At 42.9% G+C, this 25194-nt stretch overlaps 1 protein-coding gene across 1 annotated transcript; it reads right to left on the bottom strand.

The window, feature by feature from the left end:
- Positions 1-7524: 7524 nt before the first annotated feature.
- LOC148207273 (F-box protein CPR1-like) lies at positions 7525-9468 on the bottom strand. The gene has a single exon (XM_088118443.1). The coding sequence runs from the start codon at positions 8724-8726 to the stop codon at positions 7632-7634; it is 1095 nt and encodes a 364-aa protein (XP_087974569.1). The 5' UTR covers positions 8727-9468; the 3' UTR covers positions 7525-7631.
- Positions 9469-25194: the final 15726 nt, after the last annotated feature.

Genomic DNA, 25194 nt, shown 5'->3' with positions numbered 1-25194 from the left:
TCAATTCGTGAATTGCTTGTAAAGGAAGCTCATGGGGGTGGTTTAATGGCTCATTTTGGTGTTTCTAAAACTTATGATATGCTTGCTGAACATTTTTATTGGCCTAAGATGAAGCATGATGTGCATAAAGTGTGTAAGCATTGTATTGCATGCAAACAAGCTAAGTCTAGGTTACAACCACATGGTTTATATTCACCTTTGCCTGTTCCTACTACTCCTTGGGTTGATATTTCTATGGATTTTGTCCTTGGTTTACCAAGAACTCGGAAGGGTAGGGATAGTATATTTGTAGTGGTTGATAGGTTTAGCAAGATGGCGCATTTCATACCATGCCATAAAACTGATGATGCTAAATTGATTGCTGATTTGTTTTTTAGGGAAGTTGTTCGTTTGCATGGCATTCCTAGAACTATTGTTAGTGATCGCGATGTAAAATTTTTAAGTCATTTTTGGCGTGTGTTATGGGGAAAGTTGGGAACCAAACTTGTTTATTCTACTACTTGTCATCCCCAAACTGATGGACAAACTGAGGTAGTAAATAGGACAATGGTTACCATGCTTCGAGCAATCATAGATAAAAATCTTAAAACTTGAGAGGATTGTTTGCCATTAATTGAATTTGCATATAATAGGGCTGTCCATAGTACTACTAAATGCACACCGTTTGAAATTGTATATGGTTTCAATCCTATCTCCCCACTTGATTGGTTGCCTATGCCTCCTAATGAATTTGTGAGTTATGATGCTAGCACAAAGGTTGATCTTGTCCATAGGCTACATAAAGAAGTTAAGGAAAGGATTGAGAAGCAAAACACTAAGGTTGCTTCCCGCATCAATAAAGGACGCAAGCTCCTTGTTTTCCAGCCAGGGGATTGGGTTTGGGTACATTTTCGAAAGGAACGGTTTCCAACTCAACGAAGGTCTAAGTTGCTACCACGAGGCGATGGTCCTTTTCAAGTCCTTGAACGGATCAATGATAATGCTTATAAGATTGATTTGCCAGGTAAGTATGGAGTGAGTGCTACCTTTAATGTTTCTGATTTGTCTCCTTTTGATGTAGTTGATGACTTCGATTCGAGGACGAATCCTTCTGAAGATGGGGAGGATGATATGAACCAAGGAGCTACCGTTGTTATGCCTCATGGACCGATTACAAGATCGAGAGCTAGGAAACTTCAACAAGCTTTGCTACTTCGTGTCCAAGCGTTCTTGAACTCGACAAGAGAAATAAAGGAAGATGTGCAAGAAGTTAGAACTATGCACTTCAATTTGGTGCAAGTTATGCATTTTTAAGTGTTTTTATGGCAAGTTAAAGTCCACTTGGTCAAGGTCAAAGTCAACTCCATCAAGACAAGTCAAAGTCAACTCATTCAATTCAAAAACCAAGTCAAACACTCACATCCCTCATTATGGACGGGATTGCAATTATTTTGGTTGGCTTTCCATGTTCTTAACCTTTTCATTTGCTTGTCTTTTCATTTCTCGTAAGTTATGTCTTTTCATTTACAAGTCTTTTCATTTCTTGTAAGTTACAAGTCTTTTCATTTGCTTAAGACTTTTCATATGGCTTGTTAGGATGGCTATATATAGCCTTGAGATGTCTTGTTGTAACACAATTTGAAGTTGAATGAAAAGTGAGTTTTCTCATTAGCTTGGTTGAGAGATTTATCTCCCATTTCTTGTGCAATTTCTTGTGTCTTTAGAATTTGCATGTTATGATCATTCAAGCGGTGTTGATCATACCTCTTGTGGAGTGATTCGAATCACGAGTTTAGAAACAAGTTTTCTCTACTCTTGATATTGATCATCAAGGTAATCCGTTCTAAAACTTTTCCTTGGGTTGATTCCATACTTGTTTTCGGGGTTTTTGGGATTGAGTTCTATGGGTCTTGTTCGTTAGCAAGGTTCTTAGATCCAACTCTCAAAGGTTTCTTAACATCTTCCGAACGTAAAGGTACAAGAGTTGTTTTTTTACCATCTTTTGTAAAAGAGTACATATTCAAATAACCATCATAGATGACCTTCCTATCAAATTGCCAAGGTCGGCCAAGCAAGATGTCACCGGCATGCAAAGATTCCGATTTTGATAAAAGTGAGTTCAAAGAAAAGAGAGAAAGAGAAGAGTTAAGAGAAAGGAATTCAAAGGAGAAAGAAGAGGAAAATAGCAAGATCCAATCCATTTGTCAATATAAGTCAAATCTTATAGCATTGTTGCATAAGGACCCTTACTATCAAGCTCACATATTTTATCCTAGTCTTTCTACTTTTCTAAGATTTCTGCAGGAAGTTCCAACTTTTCAATTCAAGCATGATCGAATACAAGAAACAAAGGAAGCTATAAAGGAGCCAAGAAGAGTTATCCTATCATCTTCTCATGATCTTGAGATTGTCTTACAAGGTAAGTATAAAATATATCTTGATTTTAAAGATACTAACTTGCTTCCTTATTGTGTAGGTAACCATGGACATAAGAAACCTAAGGTGAAAGGCATTGTGGAAAACTACTTATCCAAGAATTTGTATAAAGAATTCCATGGTCGAGAAAGCAGAATGTTATGTTGGAGAATGCAAATGCAAAGTACCAAGTGGAGGAAAAATAAATCCGAGCACAATTTCAACAAACCAAGTGATTGGGTTTGAAAGCACTTTTGGAAGGAACGAAGAATTTGTCCAAGTCCAAACATAAGAAGACTAAGAAGGATACTATTACATGAAGACTTCAAGATTGCACTTCAAGGAAGTCAAAAAGTGGTGTTAACTCAAAGAAGGCAAACAAGAAAGGGCCATAGAAATTTTCAAGAAGAAAGAAGTGACATGTCCAACGAAGAAAATCATAAATCTTCAAGCTCCAATATACAACTCACAAGGTAAGGAACAAGTTATTAAGGCTTATCATTGGACTAACTTGATTCGTTTTGATGAAGGAAATGAAAACCTTGATTTGAGGACAAATCCTTTTAAAGAAAGGGGGGATGATACGAATCTATTTGTGACCAATTACATATATCAAAGGAGCAATTATTACAAGAAAGGCAAGGAAGATTCAAGAGGCTTTCACACTGCACCTTCAAAAGCTTGTTAATGCACAAGAACCAACAAAGAGTTTTGAGCCCGAATTTATTCATAATGTTACTTCAATGAGTCAAGAAGAGAATGGAGCAAAGATGGCACGGGAAAAGTTGTCTATTTTGAGAGATGGCACGGAGGACAAAAAAAGTGTGCAGATTCGTGAACAGGTGCCTTTGCAGATTGCACCTCTTTGGAGTTTGTGAAGTCAAAAGTTGTCAAACCATATCCAAATGTGAAGCGCCTCCTACAGCACATAGATAAGACCATTTGAAGCATGACTACGTTTTCTGATCCGCATTTAAGTGTCTAGAATGATGTGCAATCAAGTTTTAATTTGCATGTCTTATTTTCTACAATTTGCATTAAGTAGTATTTTGAAAAACTTTTGGTGTTCTTATGTTGAACGACCATTTGGCCTATTTAAAGGCTTGTAATGCTCTTGTTATGGATAACTTAAGATTAAAACATATTGAAATTGAAGAACTTTTGTTCCTTAACACTTTTGGTGTTGCTTCTTTCAAATCTTGCTTTAGGTTTGATGTTAAACCGATTCATTGGATTAGTCTCGATCAAGCTAATTCTGGAGTGAGTCGTCTTAGGATCTAGAAGTGACCATCGTAGATTCTAAGTCCGATCTAAGAGTGATTCATCTTCTAACCTTACTCTTGGTTGGAATCATTCGGTAAGTTAGTCGTTTTTGTGAATGTTTGCAAAGATCCTAGAAGGACCTCTAGCTTTGTAAACACGAGCAACCTTGGCGTTTATCACATCTTCTTCCTCGAGATCGGAGTAGTCAGAGTCCAGCTCTCCGACGTACTTTTCCACCAGAGACTGGGGCCCGGAGTGCTGTTAGGCTTAGAGGCCCATTTTTCAGCGTACTTCTTCTTCAGTTCGCTGAGGTCGATCTGAAGATGGGGCATGTCGGCAGCGATACCCTTCATCAAAAATTTGAAGCCTGCGTCGATGAATTCCTTAGAAACCCATTAAAGTCTGGGTGTTGCCTGAAGGCTGCTTCCAGAAGAGCTCCGTTGGCGAGACGTTCCTTATCCACCTTGAGCTCAGAGTGAGACGCCCTATCACAGCGTCCTTCGCCTCGAGGGCCTGGAGCATGTCGTCCTTCTCCTTTAGGAGTTGGAACTTCTTCTTCTCTAGCCCTTTAGTGATGGCATGGGCAGCTCGGAGGTGGGCCTTATGCCTATCGTCCTTCTTCTTCAGTAGCTCGGCCTTGCCTTCCACCTCGGCCCTCAGGATGTCCACCTCGGAGCGAGTCTTCAGTAGCTCTCCCTTCATTGTGGTGGCAGCTTCTAAGGTAGCAGAGGAGTTCTCCCTCTACTTCGCTGCCAAAGCCTTCCTTCCATCCAGCTCGGCCTTGATCATAACTGCTGAGTGAATGGAAGCAACAAACGCCTGCAAAAGGAAAAACACACGAAGGTTAGACCGAGCTACAAGTTAATTACTTTTATTTTCATAAGGAAACAGGTCCTACCTCAGCGGCGTAGTCAATGGTCCTCTGCAGCACGGACCCAGGGTCGCTCACAAACTTGGACGCCCTATGGAGGCAGCGGTCCAAGCTCGAGGCCGAGATGCGGGACACCAGATCCTTCACCCCGGAGCTTGACGGTTCAATTCGAAACTTCATGGGTACGTCGGACGTCCCCCCTATCCTCGCCTTAGGGTCGTCCACCAAGTCGACATGACTCGTGGGCAGCGGCCCACGAGGTCCAACCTCCAAGGAGGAGGTGGTTTTCTTCTTCTTTCTTCTCCTCTTCAAAGGAGAGTCTTCCCTCACCTCGCACAGAGGTGACACATCCAGCACATCGGGCTCATTCCTCGATCGCTTTTCTTTGGAGCGCTCCCCAGCAGAGTCCAACTCGATCACCGGAGTTGGAACTTCAGCAGATTGTCCGACATTGTCTTGAACCGCAGGTCGAGCCACAACAGGGGTGATTGGCTCCGAGCTTTGAACAGCCTTAAGGGCATGAGCATGGCTCTTAGACTTACGCTTCACGCTGCTGGAGAATCCACACACCATTGCTGCAAAACGAACAAGTAAAAGGTCAGATACGGAGGTAAAAAAAAACCAAATTCAAAGTAAAGGTCGAACACAACTTACCGAGTTCGGAGTTTCGCCTTGAAGCTTCAACCGGACGCACCAAGGGGTTGTAATCTAACAACCCAGATTGAAGGAGTAGCTTGTGGGTCACCAAGGTTCCGATCTTCCTGCCCCTTGGAAAGTGATCCTTGTAATGCTTGAGGGTGTCAAAGGCAGCTTGAGTGAGTTTGGGAATTAGGTTGTCAGCTCTTTCCCCTTCCTCCGGAATTCTAATGAGAATGTCGTTCGGAATTTTAAACCCCCTACCGAGGGGTCCGAGATAGTGCTCGATCATTTTTGAAGGATATTCCAAACCCTGGCCCGAGGTGGAAGTGTCACTATCCTCCCATCGTCGGAAAATCTAAAGTTTTCTATCTCTTCCAGCTCGAACTCTAACCTAAGAGCTAAGTCCTCCCCAGAGTCACTTGGCTTGGGGGGCGAACTGCTTATAGTCCGACCTGCACTATCTAAACTATCACTACTAGAGGGGGAAGACATGAAAACTACCATAGTTGAAGATAAGAATTAAAGCAAGGAAAATGACTGACCTACGGAGGGTTCGAGCTAGTCTAAGATCGAACTCCATAAATTCAGGGAACGTAAGGTTTGACCTGAAGTCCCAGAACTATTTATAGCTAATCGGAAAAACCTCTGCGCCGTACACGTATAATGAACGAGCGGCTAGGATCATCTCGAGATTCGTAACGACGGAATACTTGAGTACTCCGACAGCCTGGCAGATCGAAACGTCTTCCACAACGGTCGCATTTTTTCTATGAATTAGAAGTCGCCACGTGTCCAAAATTGAGTCGGGTAAACTTCTCTGCCAGATCGAGATCGAACCTGACAGAGAGGGGGCCAATGTTTAGGGGTAAAAATACCTTGGACACGTGGAGGACACTCATTGAAGTTCAAGGAATAAAATATCCCAGGTCCACCTCGAACCTGCAGAGGTGATTGGGTTCGCCCATTGAAAAAGGCTAATTATAGATGCTGTGGTTCGACTTGATTGGGGTTCGATCTGCTCGGAACTCGACAGGTCCGACATGAGAAAAAACATATAACCGTCGATCGTCAGTGCTGTCGGATCCACCACCTATAAGTAGGGGGCCTCATTTCACGCTCAGGTATCGAATCTCATCTCGAACTTAATATTGAGTCCGACCTACACTGACTTTAGTGTCGGAGAGTTTGCCTTATTGTGCAGGTTCACTCTTGAGTTCAGGTCGAGCCGGGGACCGGGTTCGAGCTTGGTTCATCAAACAGCATTGTGCAATCCTTTGCATAAACAAACATCAAACAAAAAATGCTAACATAGCAACGTAAATATGCCATAGTTTATTCATTTATTATAGTGTCCATTATAGCCTTTAAAAAATCCTATCAAAAGTCATTGACTTTTAATAGCATCAGCTGGCATGACTGCAAATAAACTCTAACAAAGTCATTTATAGCATTTTCCATGAGATATCGTATCCCTTTTATTGTGAGCTAATATGCAGTAGGTGTCATAGATGGGCTAGATATCTACATCCAGACGACTGCTGTGACGTTGAACGAACACGAAGTTAACCCCATTTTGCTCGATGCCCCTTTCCAAAAAGCGGAAGGCAGCGGAACTACAGAACTAGGATTCTAAGAAATCCGGGTCCCCAAATGCTCATTAGCAGACTGTATCTCCTACAGCTGGTTGAGTGAACACTCAGCAATCCCCAACTTTGACCGCATTATAATTCTTTTAAAATAATTTGTCTCAAACATTTTTAAATGGTACAACACCACCAGCTATCCTACTTTTTGAAAACAAAACTTGATATAATTGTTGTCGAGAATCTCAAGACTTATTTTTTAATAACTTTTCTATAATTTATTGTACAAATATTAATGTTTCATTCTATACCAATCCTTCTAAATTTGGTTGCTCTTATTTTATTTAATTTTTAATTTGTATTATGCATAGCGTAAGAAGTCAACAAAAGTTTTTAAAAACTTCTTTTTTTAATTTTCATTTAAAGTTAATAATTTAGACTACTATATCTTATAAACTTACATTGTCGGGTCATATTTTTTAAAAAATTATAATAAATCTATTATTCTAAAGTATTATAGGTATGAACAATAATTATCTTTCTAAATTTCATCATCTTCGTTAACTTATATATAAAATTTAGTAAATTATGAAATTGATCTATAAGCTTTCAGAGTTGTATCGGGTAGGTTCCAAAAAGTTTAATGTCGAAAATGTTTTAAAATTTATAATTTAAATGAACATGTGTATGAGTTTTATTTTTTTTTTTGTTTAATTAATATATTCATAACCTATCAAAGGATATTTTTTTAATAGATATAAAATAAAAAATTCAAAGAAATGACAAATTTGAAAGTTAAAATAGAAAATTTGAAATAAGGCAGCGTAATATCAAAACATATTAACTAGTAAGCCTAGTGGAAGTAAAAACTTAGTCTACTGTTACAACTTGAAGTTATTTGAGTTGACTGGCAGTAAAGTCTTGACAAAAACTGTAGCTTGAAACTTTTCGGGGAGTCCTTTTACTGGAAGCTGTAGAAAGCATTGGGTATTGAGATTGTATAAAATGAGCTGCCCGTCCTTAGCTTCCATTACAAGTTCTTGAGAGCTTACAAACACCAATGGCCTCTCGATTCCTGAAATAGGGCCGATTGTGAATACCTTGGACCATGAATTGTCCTTCCCCATCGCCCAAATTTGGAAGGTTGTTTCAACCTTATTAGGATCGTAATAAAACAGCACAATCTGTCCCGTCCAAACAACAAGACTTCTGTGCTCGGCGCTCCCCCACGCGAAACACTCCGGCATCGGAATCCTGCCGAAAACCTCCTCGCTCATGTCGAACCACTGGATGATTTCACTCCCTCCATCCTCTATTGCCCTCCAGTAAAACCTTCCTTCGTGATACATCTCGAACGAAGGCGCCCAAAATACACTCCCACAAGCACGACTTTCGATTTCTCTCCAACCATCTTTCGCCAAATCGTACACTTCTGTTTTGTAATATGGATATGCATATTCTTCACGAACTTCCACAACCCTAACAGCCTTGAAATCCCTAGATTTCTGATCGTACCCGAATCCAACGGCATCCATGCTTGTACCGGTTCGGTCGAAGGGATCATCAGAGGGTTTGGTCAAGAGAATTGACGGTGGCAGCTCGCGAAGCTCTCCGGTTGCTGGATTACAGAGGAAAATATCGTTGGGGCTAAGAGAGAGGCAAATTAAGCCGTGAGAATAGCCGCTAAGTCCACAAAACTCAAAAACCTCAGGTAATGGAAAATCCATGTCCACAACGGCAGATGGGAGGGGAAATTTGAGGAAGCTGAGCATAGTTTCGTTCTCCCCGGACTCCTCGTTTGCTATTGTACGCTTCACAAGAAGGTTTCGGTGTTGCAGATAATCCGCAAAATTAGGGTCGTTAATTAGGACATACATGTATTTGGAAACACATTTGAGTCGAGCAACACATTCCGGCGGGAGCTGCGACAGAATCTTGATCATCAATTCTTGTGATAGATTTTCCCAACTCGCCATTTGAAATAATTTTTTAGGAACCCAACGCGTCCCCTCTCCTCTCCTATTTCAATAGAATTCGAATTCTTTATGTAGGATTGTAAGGCCGTGGCATTTTAGTGGCATAGCATAAGATTTGGAGAGCAAGCACTTCTCGTGCTGTGGGGTCCACATATTTTTAAAATTTTGTTGTTTTAAATGTTAAAGTTAGAAAGATGTGGGTGGGTCGTCCCGTGAACCTTGCGAATCATGCCATTTAGTTTTTATTTTTTAACATATATTCTTTTATTTATTTTTTTTATTTTGAAAAACAACATATTTATTTACTGGAAGATATAGAGTATTTCCACAAATCAACCCAAAGAGAAGCAAGGAATAGAAAGTCGGGTGGGCCGCAACACACCTCACGTACTTTATTTAATGGACTCTGTTGGATGATGAACATGGATGTGCCACATATGATCAAGAATTTGACTTATAGCCCAACGTAAAATACTACGGACATAGTCGGGCCAAATGATATGTATGCCTTCATGTTCGAGCCCTAGTGTGAACTATTAATAAGGTGTTTTATAATTGCGTATTTCCCACTACCATAAGTGCTATGTTGAAATCCACTGAACGTGCTACGTGGCTGAGTAATGGTTCACAATCCTTAAACACCTATAAATACAAGAGTGCATTGCATATGAGCTTTCAAGTTCTAACAGTAATTTTATAATATCTTATTTTGTGTTTGTTAAGATTGATTGTCATCTGGACAATTGGTCCCACTATTCAATCCATAACGAAAGCTCAACGCAAACTCTTATTTCCTGCGTGTATGGCCGACCCCATTGGCACATAGTAGAGGAGAGTGTGCCTGATACACCTATATATTTTATTTTAGTTTTTCTTCAAAGCTTAAGGTCAATTTTCAATATGGCTATCATTAACTCAACATTGTCTTGGGTTTTAATTAGATACTTTATTAAGTTTACCTCCCCTTAGTTATTCATTCAAATTTAGAGATTCTCACTTAGCCTTTGAATCAATTAAAACTAATCAAATACCTTAATTGCCACATAGTAGAGGAGACGAGGACCAAACACTACCTCCCCCAACTCAATTCCGGAAAAATAAATAATAGGCCTATGAGTTGATATCATTAAAATAAGGGGAGAAATGTCTATTGTAGCCCGTACCAAGGTGGTGGTTACAATGAGGGTGTTAAAGTCCGCTCTCTTAATCAGACTCGATCTTCTCAACTTAAAATGCCTTGCCTCGCCGCACGCCCATCAGCGCCCGCATGCCCCATGCGCATCCCCTTGCCGCCCATGCTTGCGCACCACACCATGCCATCGCCTATGCCAGTGTGCCTCACCAGCTACCACACGCTAGCCAGCATGCAGCCCCCCATGTCTGCACCTGCCACCGCGTTGTCTGCCCTACATGCATCTTCCCCTTGCATGCGCCTCAACCCCCCATCGGTGCCTCCACACACTTGATGCCGCCACCCTTAGCACCACCCTTTTGCCGCAAACCTAGTTCTTTGCCGCTCACTCTTGGAACATTTTAGGAATCTATTTTCCTATTTTGTTCCAAGAGCAAGGAAATAAGTGGATTTTATTTTATTTGTTTTTTGATTTTGGCATGCTTTAGGAATTATCAAATTTAATTTATATTTTCTTTAATTTTGTTATTTTCTTAAAAAGGCCTTGCGACTTAGCCTCTAAATAGGCATGTATCCCCTCTTGTTTCAGACATCTTTTGAATGTTGATTCAATAAAACTGTAGGCACCGTATTTGGTCCGACTTATTTTATTTTATATATATATTGTTATTATTATTATTTAATTAAATTTGATTTTAATGGTTTTGGTTAAAAATAACATCATTTTACTTTATTATTAATTTTAAAATAAAGTTTAAATTAACTTAAACTAAAAAAGGTTAGATTTATTTAAATGTTTGATTTTATTAATAAGAAAATGAAAATGATTTTGTTTTTGTTGGGTATTCTGTGTCCTAAAACTCGTAGTTTGTAAACAGTGAACATTAATGTGAGGTTATTCAGACAAGTGTTGTTAAATGAATGTGAATTTGTTTTTTTTTAATAAATCCAATAAACTACGAACCCTTGGCTATTATAATGAGTATTTGGACTTTATGTGGAGACATAAATTGGATTAAGTTCAAGAAAATAGCCTAAACATTCTATAGTACATGGATCAAGTTGGGTACCTTTTCCTGGAGACACTATTGAATACGGCCCGCTTTATGATTGTTATAAATGTTGTAAGGTGTCATAAACGAAGTGATCCTGATTCGTTCGTGTAGAAACATGTGAGCTGGGGTGTTCTACACAATGAGATTGTCTAAGACTGACCCTGAAATAATCACTGTTACGTATTAACACCGTTTACGGATAACACTGATTAATTTCGTTTATCGATGACCTAAATAACTTGATCTAAATCTTGAGCCATCTATGAACTCCTATTTATTCAGGATTCTCCCTTGATCTGCATAGGTGAGAGTAAGCTCATCAGCGCTGCTCAATATGCCTCCCATTTCAGGGATAAGACTGGGTAGATAGCTGGGGACATAGAATTAGCAAGACGGAATTCACTCCTACCCGATTTAGGGATAGTAGAGAGGTTGTTCCCTTAAGGGCTGATCCGGGGTCTTGAACAAGGGGCCCCATCCTCTCACTGGTCCGAGAGGAATTGGATTTAGTGATTTGATCCTAAATCAATTGTTCATTAGAGGGATAGTGGTACTTAAGGAGAAAAGATGTAACTCAGGGGTAAAACGGTTTTTTTGACCTAGCTGAGCTTACGAACGGCCTGTGAAGGATCAACTTACCGATGACAGTTATATCGAATGGACACAAATATATCTACAGTGAGGGGAGTGCATCTACAGACTATAGTGGACAATCTTGTTAGTTAACGAATGTTGATTAACTGAGTTAACGAGTTTGACCGGTTAGTCTCGAATCATTAGAGCCCATGATCTGTAGGTCCAACGGGTCTCCATGCTAGCTCAAAAAGGATAAAATTGATGAACTAGGTGAAGCAAGAATTTGAAGTGTTCAAATTCGGTTTTTAAGGGAATATTGTATTTTATATGAGATATAATATATAATCTAATTGACATTTAATTATTATGGAGAGTATGACTTATTTAAATTAGTTTTAAATAAGTTAAAAGCATGAAAAGGAGTTGTAATTTGATTAATGTGATTAATCAAGCTTAGGTGTCAAAGACAAATTAATATGAGATATTGATTTGACTTGGTTTTTGTTTTAATAGAAAATTGATATTTCAATTTTTGTTTTTATAAAATTAGTTTTATCAAAGTTTTATTTAAAAAATCAAGTTAGTGGAAAAATCGAACTTCAAAGTTGGATTTTCTCACTAACTAGTGGCTTTTGAAGTGTTTCTTCAAGGCAATAACACCTATCTTTTTCATGCTAGTGGAGTTTGAAGTGGAAGGCATGCAAGGCTTGTCCTTGCATGCATTTGGTCTTTATATAGGCGATGAAGATCACTTGGATAAGGCTAATGTTTACTTGCATAAGTGCAGAATTTTTCCACTCAAATTTCTATTGTCTTCTCCTAGCCATTAGTGTTTTCCCTTTGTTTTCACTCAAAATTCGGTCCCACAATCGTGTTCATCAACCCGAGGATAGCACAGATTTGTCGTTGGTGGTCCCATTGAGTTAGGAGAAGAAGTTATAATGGAGGACTTTAAAGGTATAAAGTTAATCTTTTTCTCTTTACCTTTTTCATCATTTTTCCAAGCATACTTATTTTAGTTAAATTGCTTCATTAAGTGTATTATGATCATTAGCTTCCGCTGTGCATGTCTAATGGATCCATAAGTTTTAAATGATTTTTTATCATTTAATCATAATAAAGATTTGAATTTTTTTACGTTGGTTAATTTTCTCGTCAAAGCCTTATTACGTGGCTTTTTATTCACGTTCTTCTCCCCCACTTTTCTCTAAGCGTTTTTGACCAATTACATTATTACCGTTACTTTTTTTTTGGTATTTAAAGGAGGGAGCACAACAGAGGGAAGGGTAGACAATACAGAGGAAAATGAAATAGAGGAAAATACCGTGCATTGAGGGGAGAAACAAACAAGAGAACCTCCTTTCCTCTTAGGAAAGCCCATCTTTCTCTCTCTCTTCAAGCACCCATTTCGTTTTTCCTTTTTATTTTGTTTTCCTTTTTATTTTCTTTCTCTCTCTACAACCATCTTTTTTTCTCCCTTCTTGTTTATGCAAGGATATGCACAACAGTGTATTTCAGATTGCAGCTCGAACTCGGCCTCCGGACCGATCTGAATATGATATGAACCAAGGAGCTACCGTTGTTATGCCTCATGGACCGATTACAAGATCGAGAGCTAGGAAACTTCAACAAGCTTTGCTACTTCGTGTCCAAGCGTTCTTGAACTCGACAAGAGAAATAAAGGAAGATGTGCAAGAAGTTAGAACTATGCACTTCAATTTGGTGCAAGTTATGCATTTTTAAGTGTTTTTATGGCAAGTTAAAGTCCACTTGGTCAAGGTCAAAGTCAACTCCATCAAGACAAGTCAAAGTCAACTCATTCAATTCAAAAACCAAGTCAAACACTCACATCCCTCATTATGGACGGGATTGCAATTATTTTGGTTGGCTTTCCATGTTCTTAACCTTTTCATTTGCTTGTCTTTTCATTTCTCGTAAGTTATGTCTTTTCATTTACAAGTCTTTTCATTTCTTGTAAGTTACAAGTCTTTTCATTTGCTTAAGACTTGTTAGGATGGCTATATATAGCCTTGAGATGTCTTGTTGTAACACAATTTGAAGTTGAATGAAAAGTGAGTTTTCTCATTAGCTTGGTTGAGAGATTTATCTCCCATTTCTTGTGCAATTTCTTGTGTCTTTAGAATTTGCATGTTATGATCATTCAAGCGGTGTTGATCATACCTCTTGTGGAGTGATTCGAATCACGAGTTTAGAAACAAGTTTTCTCTACTCTTGATATTGATCATCAAGGTAATCCGTTCTAAAACTTTTCCTTGGGTTGATTCCATACTTGTTTTCGGGGTTTTTGGGATTGAGTTCTATGGGTCTTGTTCGTTAGCAAGGTTCTTAGATCCAACTCTCAAGGGTTTCTTAACAGAATACTTGGGCGGACTTGTAGAAAAAGGTGAGCACTCCGACGATCAAGTCAGTATAGGTCGGATTCCCAGTTTAGTTCGAGGTCAGAAATCATCGTACCTGATCGTGGAGTGAAGTCCTCTACATATGGGTGGTAGTCCCGCTAATCTCGCGACGGTTACCCCGGTAATCTCGGGACCGTCGGTTACACCCGGTAATCTCGGGACCGACGGTTATACCCGATAATCACGCCGCTGACAGTAGCTCACATCGGCCCCCACCGAGCTTCCCGGTAGGTCGGACCTCGGCCAGGTTCACCTCGGCCCTCATACTTAGCATCTGTCAACGCTAGTGGTGGTGATCTCGACGGTCCGAGCTGAGGCATGACTCATGGTCACCTTGGGGCACCAATGGCTGTCCTCCACGTGTCCAGGGTATTCTTTCCCCCAAACATTGGCCCCCTCTCTGTCTGGTCCGATCCCGACCTGGCAGAGAAGTTCATTTGATTTGCTTCGGACACGTGGCGACTCCCTATTCGTGGGAAAACATAACCGTTGCAGTGGATTTATCATCGGAATATTCAAATATTCAGACGCTTAGGGTCTCCGGGAGGATCCTAGCCGCTCGTTGATTACACGTGTACGGTGGGAAAATTTTCCGACAAGCTATAAATACCCCCAACCCTTCAGGTCATACCTTACGTTTCCTGAATTCTTGAAGTTCGATCTGAAGGCAGCTCGAACCGTTGGTAGGTCGGTCTCTTCCCTCACTTTCTCTTTCGAACGTAGTTGCCATGTCGTCCTCTTTTAGCAGCAACTTAGGATCCGATGAGGATTTGGCTCGTAGGTTAGAGTCCGAGCTCGAGGAGATAGAAAACTTTAGGTTCTCCGATGACGGGGAGGATAGTGATGCATCCACCTCGGGTCAGGGTTTGGAATACCCTTCTAGGATACCTGAGCACTACCTCGGATCCCTTCGTAGGGGGTTCGCTATCCCTGAGAACATCCTCCTTAGGATTCCGGAGGATGGGGAGAGAGCTGACAATCCTCTAGAGGGATGGGCCACTCTCTACTTCAAAATGTTTGAGTACGGCCTCAGACTTCCCCTTCACCCTTTCGTCCAAGAGTTTCTTTTCCGAACTGGGCTGGCTCCGGCTCAAGTGGCCCCCAATGGGTGGGGTGTCATTTTCGCTTTGGCCATCCTTTTTTGGCTACGAGCTCGGGATAGTGAAGAGGCCGAGCTGTTGGACGTAGACCAGCTCCTCGCGTGCTTCGACGCGAAAAGGATAGCTAAGAAGCCTGGTCGGTTCTATATGTGCGCAAGGAAAGGCGCAGGCGGTATAGTTAAGGGGCCGACCTCCATCAAGGGATGGGTGAGGAAGTGGTTCTACGCTTCTGGGGAATGGCTTGCAAAGGACGAGTCAGGTCGTTCCTTCTTTGACATTCCCACTAGGTTTGCGAACCTAGGTACGGAGTAGTTCTTACTTTTTGTGATAACTTTCTTTCTTGTTATTCAGGTCTGACTCAAATTTTGTCTTTGTGCAGTTTCAATCCGACCAGTCCCCGAGCTTACGCAAGCCTCCTTCGACACGCTGAAATATTACAAGGAGCGTTTTTTGAGGGGTAGGAAGGTCGGAACCTTGGTGACCGACAAGCTGCTGCTTGAGTCCGGGCTGCTAGATTACAACCCTGCAGTTCGTCCCATTGAATCTTCAAGGCCGAACTCCGAACTTGGTATGCCGAGCTTGCTTCCCCCCTCTTTCCTCTAACCTTGTGTTGACCCCTGTTTTTATTTTGCAGCCATGGTTTGCGGATTTGCAAGCAACGTGAAGCGCAAGTCCAAGGGCCGAGCCCATGCTCTTGAGGCCACCCAGAGTTCGAAACCTGCCACCCTTGCTGTGGTAGGGCCAGCCTCGGAAGATTCAGCCCCAGTGATCAAGCTGGAGTCTTCTGGGGGTCCTTCCTTAGTTCATACTTTTTACCGAGCTATTAGTTGTGCTGATTATTATTATTATTTAAAACCAGGGCAAATTTTTAAATTGTGGAAACAAATAATTGTGACTCTTCATTTGGATTATTAGCCACTGGGGCAATTATGGATTTTCTAGGATTCGTTCTTTTCTTTATTTGGATTATTAGCCACTGCGGCAATATGCGTTTCCAGGTTTTCGGTTGCGACAGAAACCCTACGGGTTTTCTGCTTTATGTTTCATTAATGGGAAAAAGGGTGATTATTTATGGCAACAGTACCTCATTCCTTGTAGTGAAATTGGGGACCGTTACAGCTGGTGGGTGGTCATCCTTCTTTAGAGACTTTGGCTTTAGCTGCTCTTTGCCCCCGTTATACTTTCGTCTATGGCACCTAGGCTCTGAGCCTTCACCGACAAATTCCTTTAGATATTCTCTTTGAATAAGGGTGTAACGCCTCGTGCCCTTCAGGTCAGTTTAATCTCGAATTATGAGGTTTTCATTAAATTCTAAATTTATTTTAATTAAATTTATGTATATCAAATCGCGCGTGATTGGTTTTATCTCAGGTTGGGATGAGTTTTTTTAGTTGGTCCTTTCTTTTGGGTTTGGTTTGTGTTGCTTTGTTTTAAGTTGGGTTGGTTTGGTTTTTTTTAAAAACAAAATGAAAACAAAAGAAAAAAAAAACCCTAAACCCTTTCTTTTCTTTTCTTCTTCTTCTTCTTCCTCACTTGTTCAGCCGCCCCCCACCCCTCTCATCCTTCTCCTTCTTCGACGGTATCCACGGCGGCAGCGAGCTCCTCCGGCGATGACCCACGGCAGCGCGGCGTCCTCCTGCAGCGTACTTCGCGGCGGCGCAACCTCCTACGAACCTGCGACTCCGGCGGAGACCCACGAACGGCAGCGAACGATCCTCGTGCGGCGGCGTAAGATCCGGCTTTGGTACGGTGTTCCAGCGACTGCCCATGGCGCGGTGGCTCTCCGACGACCCTCCACGACTGGCCGGCAAGCTCCACAAAACGCGAACAACGCGGTGGCGTTCATCTACCCCGACGATCCCAGAGCAGCGGCGGCCGGCGACCCACGACGTTCCAGCGGCTGCGAAATTCGTAGCGGGTGCAGCGGCGGACTGGAGTGTGGCGGCTGTGTTTGGGTGTTTTTGGCGGCGTCTCGGAGTTTCGGTGATAACCCACAACCCGTGGAAGCGTGGTTTGGATGACCCAGACGTTGTTTTAGCGTTCAACAGCGTCGAAAGAGGAGTTGGAGTATTTTTCCTCTGCTGCAACTCGTGGACAGCAGCGTTTCAGTGGCATTCGGGCTTACCCACACCCGTTCGAAGCCCGATCTAGGCTACCCACACCTTGGCGAGCTAGATCTAGGTTACCCACACCTATACGAACCTGCGACTCCGGCGGAGACCCACGAACGGCAGCGAACGATCCTCGTGCGGCGGCGGCGATCCACGACGTTCCAGCGGCTGCGAAATTCGTAGCAGGTGCAGCGGCGGACTGGAGTGTGGCGGCTGTGTTTGAGTGTTTTTGGTGGCGTCTCGGAGTTTCGGTGATAACCCACGACCCGTGATAAGCGCCAAGGTTGCTCGGGTTTACAAAGCTAGAGGTCCTTCTAGGATCCTTGCAAACATTCACAAAAACGACTAACTTACCGAATGATTCCAACCAAGAGTAAGGTTAGAAGATGAATCACTCTTAGATCGGACTTAGAATCTACGATGGTCACTCCTAGATCCTAAGACGACTCAGTCCAGAATTAGCTTGATCGAGACTAATCCAATGAATCGGTTTAACATCCAACCTAAAGCAAGATTTGAAAGAAGCAACACCAAAAGTGTTAAGGAACAAAAGTTCTTGAATTTCAATATGTTTTAATCTTAAGTTCTCCATAACAAGAGCACTACAAGCCTTTAAATAGGCCAAATGGTCGTTCAACATAAGAACACCAAAAGTTTTTCAAAATACTACTTAATGCAAATTGTAGGAAATAAGACATGCAAATTAAAACTTGATTGCACATCATTCTAGACACTTAAATGCGGATCAGAAAACATAGTCATGCTTCAAATGGTCTTATCTATGTGCTGTAGGAGGCGCTTCACATTTGGATATGGTTTGACAACTTTTGACTTCACAAACTCCAAAGAGGTGCAATCTGCAAAGGCACCTGTTCACGAATCTGCACACTTTTTTTGTCCTCCGTGCCATCTCTCAAAATAGACAACTTTTCCCGTGCCATCTTTGCTCCATTCTCTTCTTGACTCATTGAAGTAACATTATGAATAAATTTGGGCTCAAAACTCTTTGTTGGTTCTTGTGCATTAACAAGCTTTTGAAGGTGCAATGTGAAAGCCTCTTGAATCTTCCTTGCCTTTCTTGTAATAATTGCTCCTTTGATATATGTAATTGGTCACAAATGGATTCGTATCAACCCGTGGAAGCGTGGTTTGGATGACCCAGACGTTGTTTTAGCATTCAACAGCGTCGAAAGAGGAGTTGGAGTATTTTTCCTCTGCTGCAACTCGTGGACAGCAGCGTTTCAGTGGCATTCGGGCTTACCCACACCCGTTCGAAGCCCGATCTAGGCTACCCACACCGTGGCGAGCTAGATCTAGGTTACCCACACCTATATGAAGTCGATTTTGTGGTAATGAGTCATTTGAACCCTCTCAGAATTGATTTCGAAGGCTGAATATTATATGTAACTTGCTGTTTTTTTTTCTGTTTTAGTGCCTAGGTGTGAGATCGACGCAAAACTTAGGGGCGCGGTTGTGAGTAAGTAGTACAGGGGCGGGTGCGTGCGTTGATGTGTGCTAATAGAAATTGTTCTTGCTGATTTTCATTATAAATGTGTTTCTCTTACTATTGTAATTGTTGGACATGGATGTGAGGTCGATACTGTTATTGTAACTTGTAGTTGTTATTTATTGGATATGTATATGACTTGTAGCCATGATAGTTGTCTGCAACTTTAGGAATTTGCTGATATTGTATGGTTGGAAGTGATTAAGACTTGTTTATGTTGTGAAAAGTATGTTATGTGAAGCATGCCATAAGGTGATTTGTTGAAACTTTTGTGTTCTCTATGTTGTGAGCAGCTTGGTTGTTGACGAATTATGTGTTATTGAGATCCATGGTGCATTGAAATCATACTAGATGGTGTGTTGTGGATGGACGTTGTGGTGTCTAGTTTTATTAGGGAGTTGGTACTAGAATCTTGGTTGGAGGATAGAGATGATATGTGGAGTTTTGGAAGTTATGGAAGAAGAATGGGTGAGTGTCAGGGCCTCGGGTATAAATGGTCGGGGGCTGAGACGTCACTATTTAGGTATCAAGGTCTCGGGTATAAATGGTCGAGGGTCGATACGCCAATATTGAACAAAGATGAGCGTCGAGGCCTCGGGTATAAATGGTCGAGGGTCGGTGCGAGGAGTCTTTTGGAAGGAAAACTAACAGGGTCAAAAAGATTGGCACGTCACTAGTTGGGTATCGAGGCTCCAGGTGCAAAGGTCGGGGATCGATACCCTAACTTGGTAGAGATGAGTGTCGAGGCTCCGGGTACAAAGGGTTGGGGGTCGGCACGGTGATTCTATTTTGTTGAATTAGTATTGGGTCTTGATGTGGTGGCGGTCAAGGACCAATACGTTGAGTAGTCGTCGATACCTTGGGGATAAATGTCAAGGGTCGATGCACAGTTCAAGACCTTGGGGATAAATGGCAAGGTCGAACGCCAAGCTTCTGTAGATGAGTGTCGGGCCTTGGGGATAAATGGCAAGGGTCTATACGATTCGAGGAGTTAGACTTGGAGGACTAACATAATGTGATGCACAGTTCAAGGCCTTGAGGATAAATGGCAAGGGTCGGTGCGAGGAGTCTTTTGGAAGGAAAACTATTGGGGCCTTGGGTAAAAATGGTCAAGGGCCAATAGTTAAAAAGACATCGAGGCCTCGGGTATAAATGGTCGAGGGTCGATGCAGTAGTGTCGGGGCTATGGGTAAAAATGGTCAGGGGCCGACACTACCAAACAAAGTAGCCTTGGAAAGCTTGATTGGCTGAGATGAACATAGAGGTGTTTGAGGTGTTAGAGAGTTACTTGAACGGTAGTTGATTGTATATGGTTGTGGTTAGCATCGAGTCTTATAGAGCATGTCTATGGTTGATTGTATAATGTAATTATATAGCATGTCTATGGTTGATTGTATAATGTAATTATAGAGCATGTCTATGGTTGATTGTATAATGTAATTATATAGTATGTCTATGGTTGATTGTATGATGTAATGATAGAGCATGACTATGTATGCGTTCTTCATGGCTTTTGAGCATGATGTTTGTGTGTGATTGGTGAGGGCTACTTACGGAGTATATTTTATATACTCACCCCCCCTCTACAATTGTTGTTTTCAGGCGGAGAGTTTGTTGGCGACCATGGCGATGACGTGGAGGAGACATGACAAGAGAGGGTCATAGGCTGCGTAGTTATCTTCGTTTAGCTTAGGTTTGATGATTTAGGCATTATTAGTTTAGCAATAGACTACTTGTCCTATTTGATTGTTGGAAATTTCCCACCTATTGTTTACCTTGACTCGGGACAAGTGTTTCATTTATTTTCTTCCAGTTGTTGAGTTCGTTTAGTTGGAATAATGGATTTGCCTTGTGGTGTTGTCCACGGAGGACGCTTAGCTGAAAATTTATAGAATTGATGTTTTATTTTTGTGTTAATTTTGACGTATTGAACAGAGTTGAAGCTTTATTTTATATAAATATTTCAAAGGGAGTTGTTTATCTCGGGTTTAGAGATAATATTTGACAGGGGGTTTAATTAAAGTTACCTAGAATAGTGTAAAATATTCTGGGGCGTTACACAGGGACTCAACCTGGTCCTTGAGGTCTCTGCAATCGGCTGTGTCATGTCCACGGTCTCGGTGGAATTTGCTATACTTGCTCCTATCCTTCTTGGCGACATCACCCCTGGAGCATTCCGGCCATTGCAACAGGTTATCAACGGGGCTTCCATCCATTTGAGCAAGTATCTGGTGTACCGAGATGCGAGTGGGAGTGTATTTCCCGTATCTCGGTGGTCGGTCGGCTCTAAAATCTGACCGAGCCCCACTGGGCTCTCTCTTCGCAGCCGATCTCTCTGCCGATTTCCCTTTGTTGCACCGAGTCGCGACGCCTGGATTTCTGTCCAGATATTGGGACGCGAGCATCTCCTCTCCAGCTAAGTGCCTATTAATCCGGGCTGTGAGTTCTACCATAGACCTAGTAGGGTACTCACCGAGTGATCGTACAAGTTTACTTTCTTTGATGCCTTGAGAAGGTGCCCATAGGGCCACACTTTCATTGCAGTTGGGTACTCGGAGCCTCTCATTCGAGAACCATGCGACATACGCTTTTAGAGTCTCGCCTGGCTTCTGCTTGATCGAGGAGAGATGGGCTTCTGTTCGCCTATTATCAGGAGTAATAGAATTGGTCTACGAACTTGCTCGCTAGGTTCTGGTAGCTCCCAATCGAGTGTGGAGCCAAATCCTGGAACCATTGGCAAGCGGGTCCGATGAGGGTTCCAGAGAAACCCTTGCACTGTTTAGCGTCATTGTTCCCCGCCTGCCTCATTGCATCGTGGTACGATGTGGCGTGGTCCACGGGGTGTGCTGATCCATCGTATTTCTCCAACCGGGGGCCCTTGAACCCCTTCAGAAGATCTACGGATAAGATGCTGGCTACTGAAGGGTTCTTCGATGATCTTGGAGGGTTCGTATTGGGTGGTGTGGCCGACGCCCCCAGTTCCGAGTTCGCTTGTTACTTGATTGAAGATCTCTTCTTTGACCCGATCTAGATCTTCTCAGACGAGCTCGGTTTGGGACCCGTTGTGATATGAACCAAGGTGCTCCCTTTGTCATGCCTCATGGACCGATTACAAGATCAAGAGCTCGGAAACTTCAACAAGTCTTACTACTTTGTGTCCAAGCGTTCATAAACTCAACACGAGAATTAAAGGAAGATGTGCAAGATGTTGGAACAATTCACTACAATTTGGTGCAAGTTGTGCATTTCTAAGTATTTTTAAGACAAGTAAAAGTCCACTTGGTCAAGGTCAAAATCAACTTCATAAAGACAAGTCAAAGTCAACTTATTCAATTCAAAAACCAAGTCAAACACTCCCATCCCTAATTATGGACGGGATTGCACTTATTTTGGTTGGCTTTTCCATGTTCTTAACCTCTTCATTTACTTGTTTTTTCATTTACTTAAGTTATAACTTTTCATTTGCAAGCCTTTTCATTTCTTGTAAGTTATGAGTTTTTCCATTTTCTTAAGACCTTTCATATGGCTTGCTAGGATGGCTATATATAGCCTTGAGATGTCTTGTTATAAACACAATTGGAAGTTTTTGTCCTCCGTGCCATCTCTCAAAATAGACAACTTTTCCCGTGCCATCTTTGCTCCATTCTCTTCTTGACTCATTGAAGTAACATTATGAATAAATTCGGGCTCAAAACTCTTTGTTGGTTATTGTGCATTAACAAGCTTTTGAAGGTGCAGTGTGAAAGCCTCTTGAATCTTCCTTGCCTTTCTTGTAATAATTGCTCCTTTGATATATGTAATTGGTCACAAATGGATTCGTATCACCTCGTACCTATAGGTTTTGGAGAATTGAATTTTAACCGATTGCTGGAATTTGATCGTCTGGGAGTCCGTGGCCCCCATTTAATTTATGGTCGAACTCGGAGTCATGAAATTAAATCACCTTATCTATTCAGACCACAATCCCTTTGAAAATTTTTACAAGTCCATTTAGGACCATTTTGACATTTCAAGGGTAATAGCACTTCAGATGCTCCGCGTTCCATGGATGCGCGAGAACATCTCCTTTCAGATCGGCCAATATGTATGTCCCAGGTCGGACTATTCCTTTGACTTCAAACGGCCCCTCCCAGTTTGGATCGAGGGTGCCCACATGATTTTGGACCCTCCTTAAGACCAGATGTCCGACTTGGAAGGTTCGAGGTCAAACGCGGGCGTTGTAATGTCTAGGCATTCTGCTTTGATATTCCGCCAGGCGTAGCTGGGCCATTTCTCTTCTTTCTTCCAGTAAGTCGAGGTTGAGAAGTAGCTCCTCCTCGTTTACTGTGGGCTCGTAATGCTCCACTCTGTCAGATGGCATGCCGATCTCAACTGGAACAACGGCTTCGGAGCCAAAGGCCAGTGAGAACGGGGTCTCTCCAGTTGATTCTCTTTGGGTGGTCCGATATGACCATAGAACCTCTGGTAGCTCCTCGGCCCACCTGCCTTTCCTGGAGTCCAGCCTCAGTTTGAGGCCTCGCTTGATGATCTTATTTACTGCCTCCACCTGCCCATTCGCTTGCGGATGTGCAGGGGACGAGCTGAGGTGGTTTATGCCCAGCTTTCTGCAAAAGTCCTTGAACTTTGCATTGTCGAATTGCTTTCCGTTGTCTGTCACGATGGCATGTGGTATACCAAAACGGCATACAATGTTTACCCACACGAAGGACGTGACTCTGGATTCTGTAATATGGGAAAGCGCCTCAGCCTCGGCCCACTTTGTGAAGTAGTCCACAGCAACAACGGCAAACTTGGTCTGTCCTTTGCCCAAAGGGAAGGGACCGATGATGTCTATCCCCCACTGCGCGAATGGCCACGGGGCCGAGATGGGGGTGAGCAGCTCGGGCGGCTGGTGGATTATGTTTCCGAAGCGCTGGCAGTTGTCACAAGTTCTTACAAAGAGAGTAGGCTAGTAATATCCTTGTCGGACCACCTTGGCCGACAGCGACCTGGTGCCTGAATGATTGCCGCATACCCCCTCGTGGATCTCCCTAAGGACATACAGGCCTTCCTCTGGGGTTAGGCATTTCAGCAGAGGCCGAGAGAAACTGCGTCGGTACAATGCTCCATCTCAGATTACGAACCGAGCTGCTTTTCTCGCCATCTTTTTGTGCTCCTTGGGGTCTTGTGGTGAATTTCCTCTAATGAAGTCCGCAATGGGATCCATCCATGAGGGCTCCGGAGCGTCAATCTCCATCAGATCTGGCTCCAAGGTCGAGGGTTTATCCAAGATCTCGACGGGGACCGACCTGGCCAGATCGGTCTCATACGCTGATGCTAACTTAGCCAAGGTGTCAGCATTAGAATTTTATGCTCGAGGAACCCAGCTTACTTCGTAGGTTCTAAACTGGGCGAGGTACGATCTGACCTTGCTCAAATATTTCTCCATTCGGGAGTCTTTGGCTTGGTACTCCTCCTTGATCTAGCTCACAACCAGCTGGGAGTTGCTGAAGACCTTAATACAAGAGGCCCCCAATGCCCTAGCGATTCGCAGACCGGCAATAAGTGCTTCATACTCGGCCTCGTTATTGGAAGTCCGGAAGCTGAACCGCAGGGCATACTCAAACCGCGCGCCTCCTGGTGCGAGCAAGAGGACTCCGGCCCCGCACCCCTTCTCGTTGGAGGATCCGTCGACATAGATCGTCCACGGGAGGTCAGACTCGCTTCGCTCGGGAGGTGGCGTGAGCTCGGCTATGAAATCTGCCACTGCTTGTCCTTTCAGCGCAGTTCTGGGTTCGAACTGAAAGTTGTACTCACTCAGCTCCATTGCCCACTTCATCAGGCGTCCCGAAGTTTCTGGCCCACTTCATCAGGGCCTTGCCCCTCAACATAAAAACTGTGCCCTTCACCTTGAATTGGTCTTCGCAACCAAGATACGCGTAAAGGGCTTCCAACTCTCTGATCTACTCTTCCGCTGCAGTCGCTCTTTCACTCTCACCGTCAAAGGTTGGGGGTCCGTAGCGCTTGAAATCCTTGATGAAGCGAGCCTCGCTCTGGGGTGTATGAAGGTGTTGGGGTGGCGGAGCTTGGACCCCGCCCACCCCTGCGGCGTTACTGATCACTGCTTGCAAGGCCTCCACAAGCAATGCCAATTGGGGGTTCACCTGAGGAACTGCTGGGGAAACTGGAGGATCTGCCCGCTCTCGAGCTGCTGCTGGAGGAAATTGAGGGACTACTCCTGCCTGGTTCCCAGCAGGAGGGGGCGGTGGATCTGCTCCGTTCTCACCTCCGGGAGCGGGGTCGGCGTCAGCTCGCAATCTCATACTACGACGGGGAGGCATTGTCTGGAAGAACGGCACAAAATTTCGGTAAGACGTTAGCACGATACTCCACGCAAAAACTAAAAGGAAAAGTGGCAGTCGAAACTCCCATAATAGTAAAAGGTCCACCACATTCTATTTGGTACGCTTAATAAACACTCTATGTCTAGCGAAACAGAGGGGCAACAAAACTGATAAGAAAATTTCAGCGCACAAGTAAATCATGGGAAATGTATAAGCTCTCAAGGACGAGCATGAAGCGTACCTG

The sequence above is a fragment of the Momordica charantia genome, unplaced genomic scaffold (genome assembly GCF_013281855.1).
Source record: "Momordica charantia cultivar OHB3-1 unplaced genomic scaffold, Mcharantia_2.0 BLBB01000157.1, whole genome shotgun sequence".
Classification (NCBI taxonomy): Eukaryota; Viridiplantae; Streptophyta; class Magnoliopsida; order Cucurbitales; family Cucurbitaceae; genus Momordica; species Momordica charantia.
This window is presented reverse-complemented; position numbering and strand designations above follow the sequence as displayed.

Excerpts from the sequence above, each read along its gene's own strand:
- LOC148207273 (XM_088118443.1), bottom strand. The coding sequence starts at position 8,726 with ATGGCGAGTTGGGAAAATCTATCACAAGAATTGATGATCAAGATTCTG.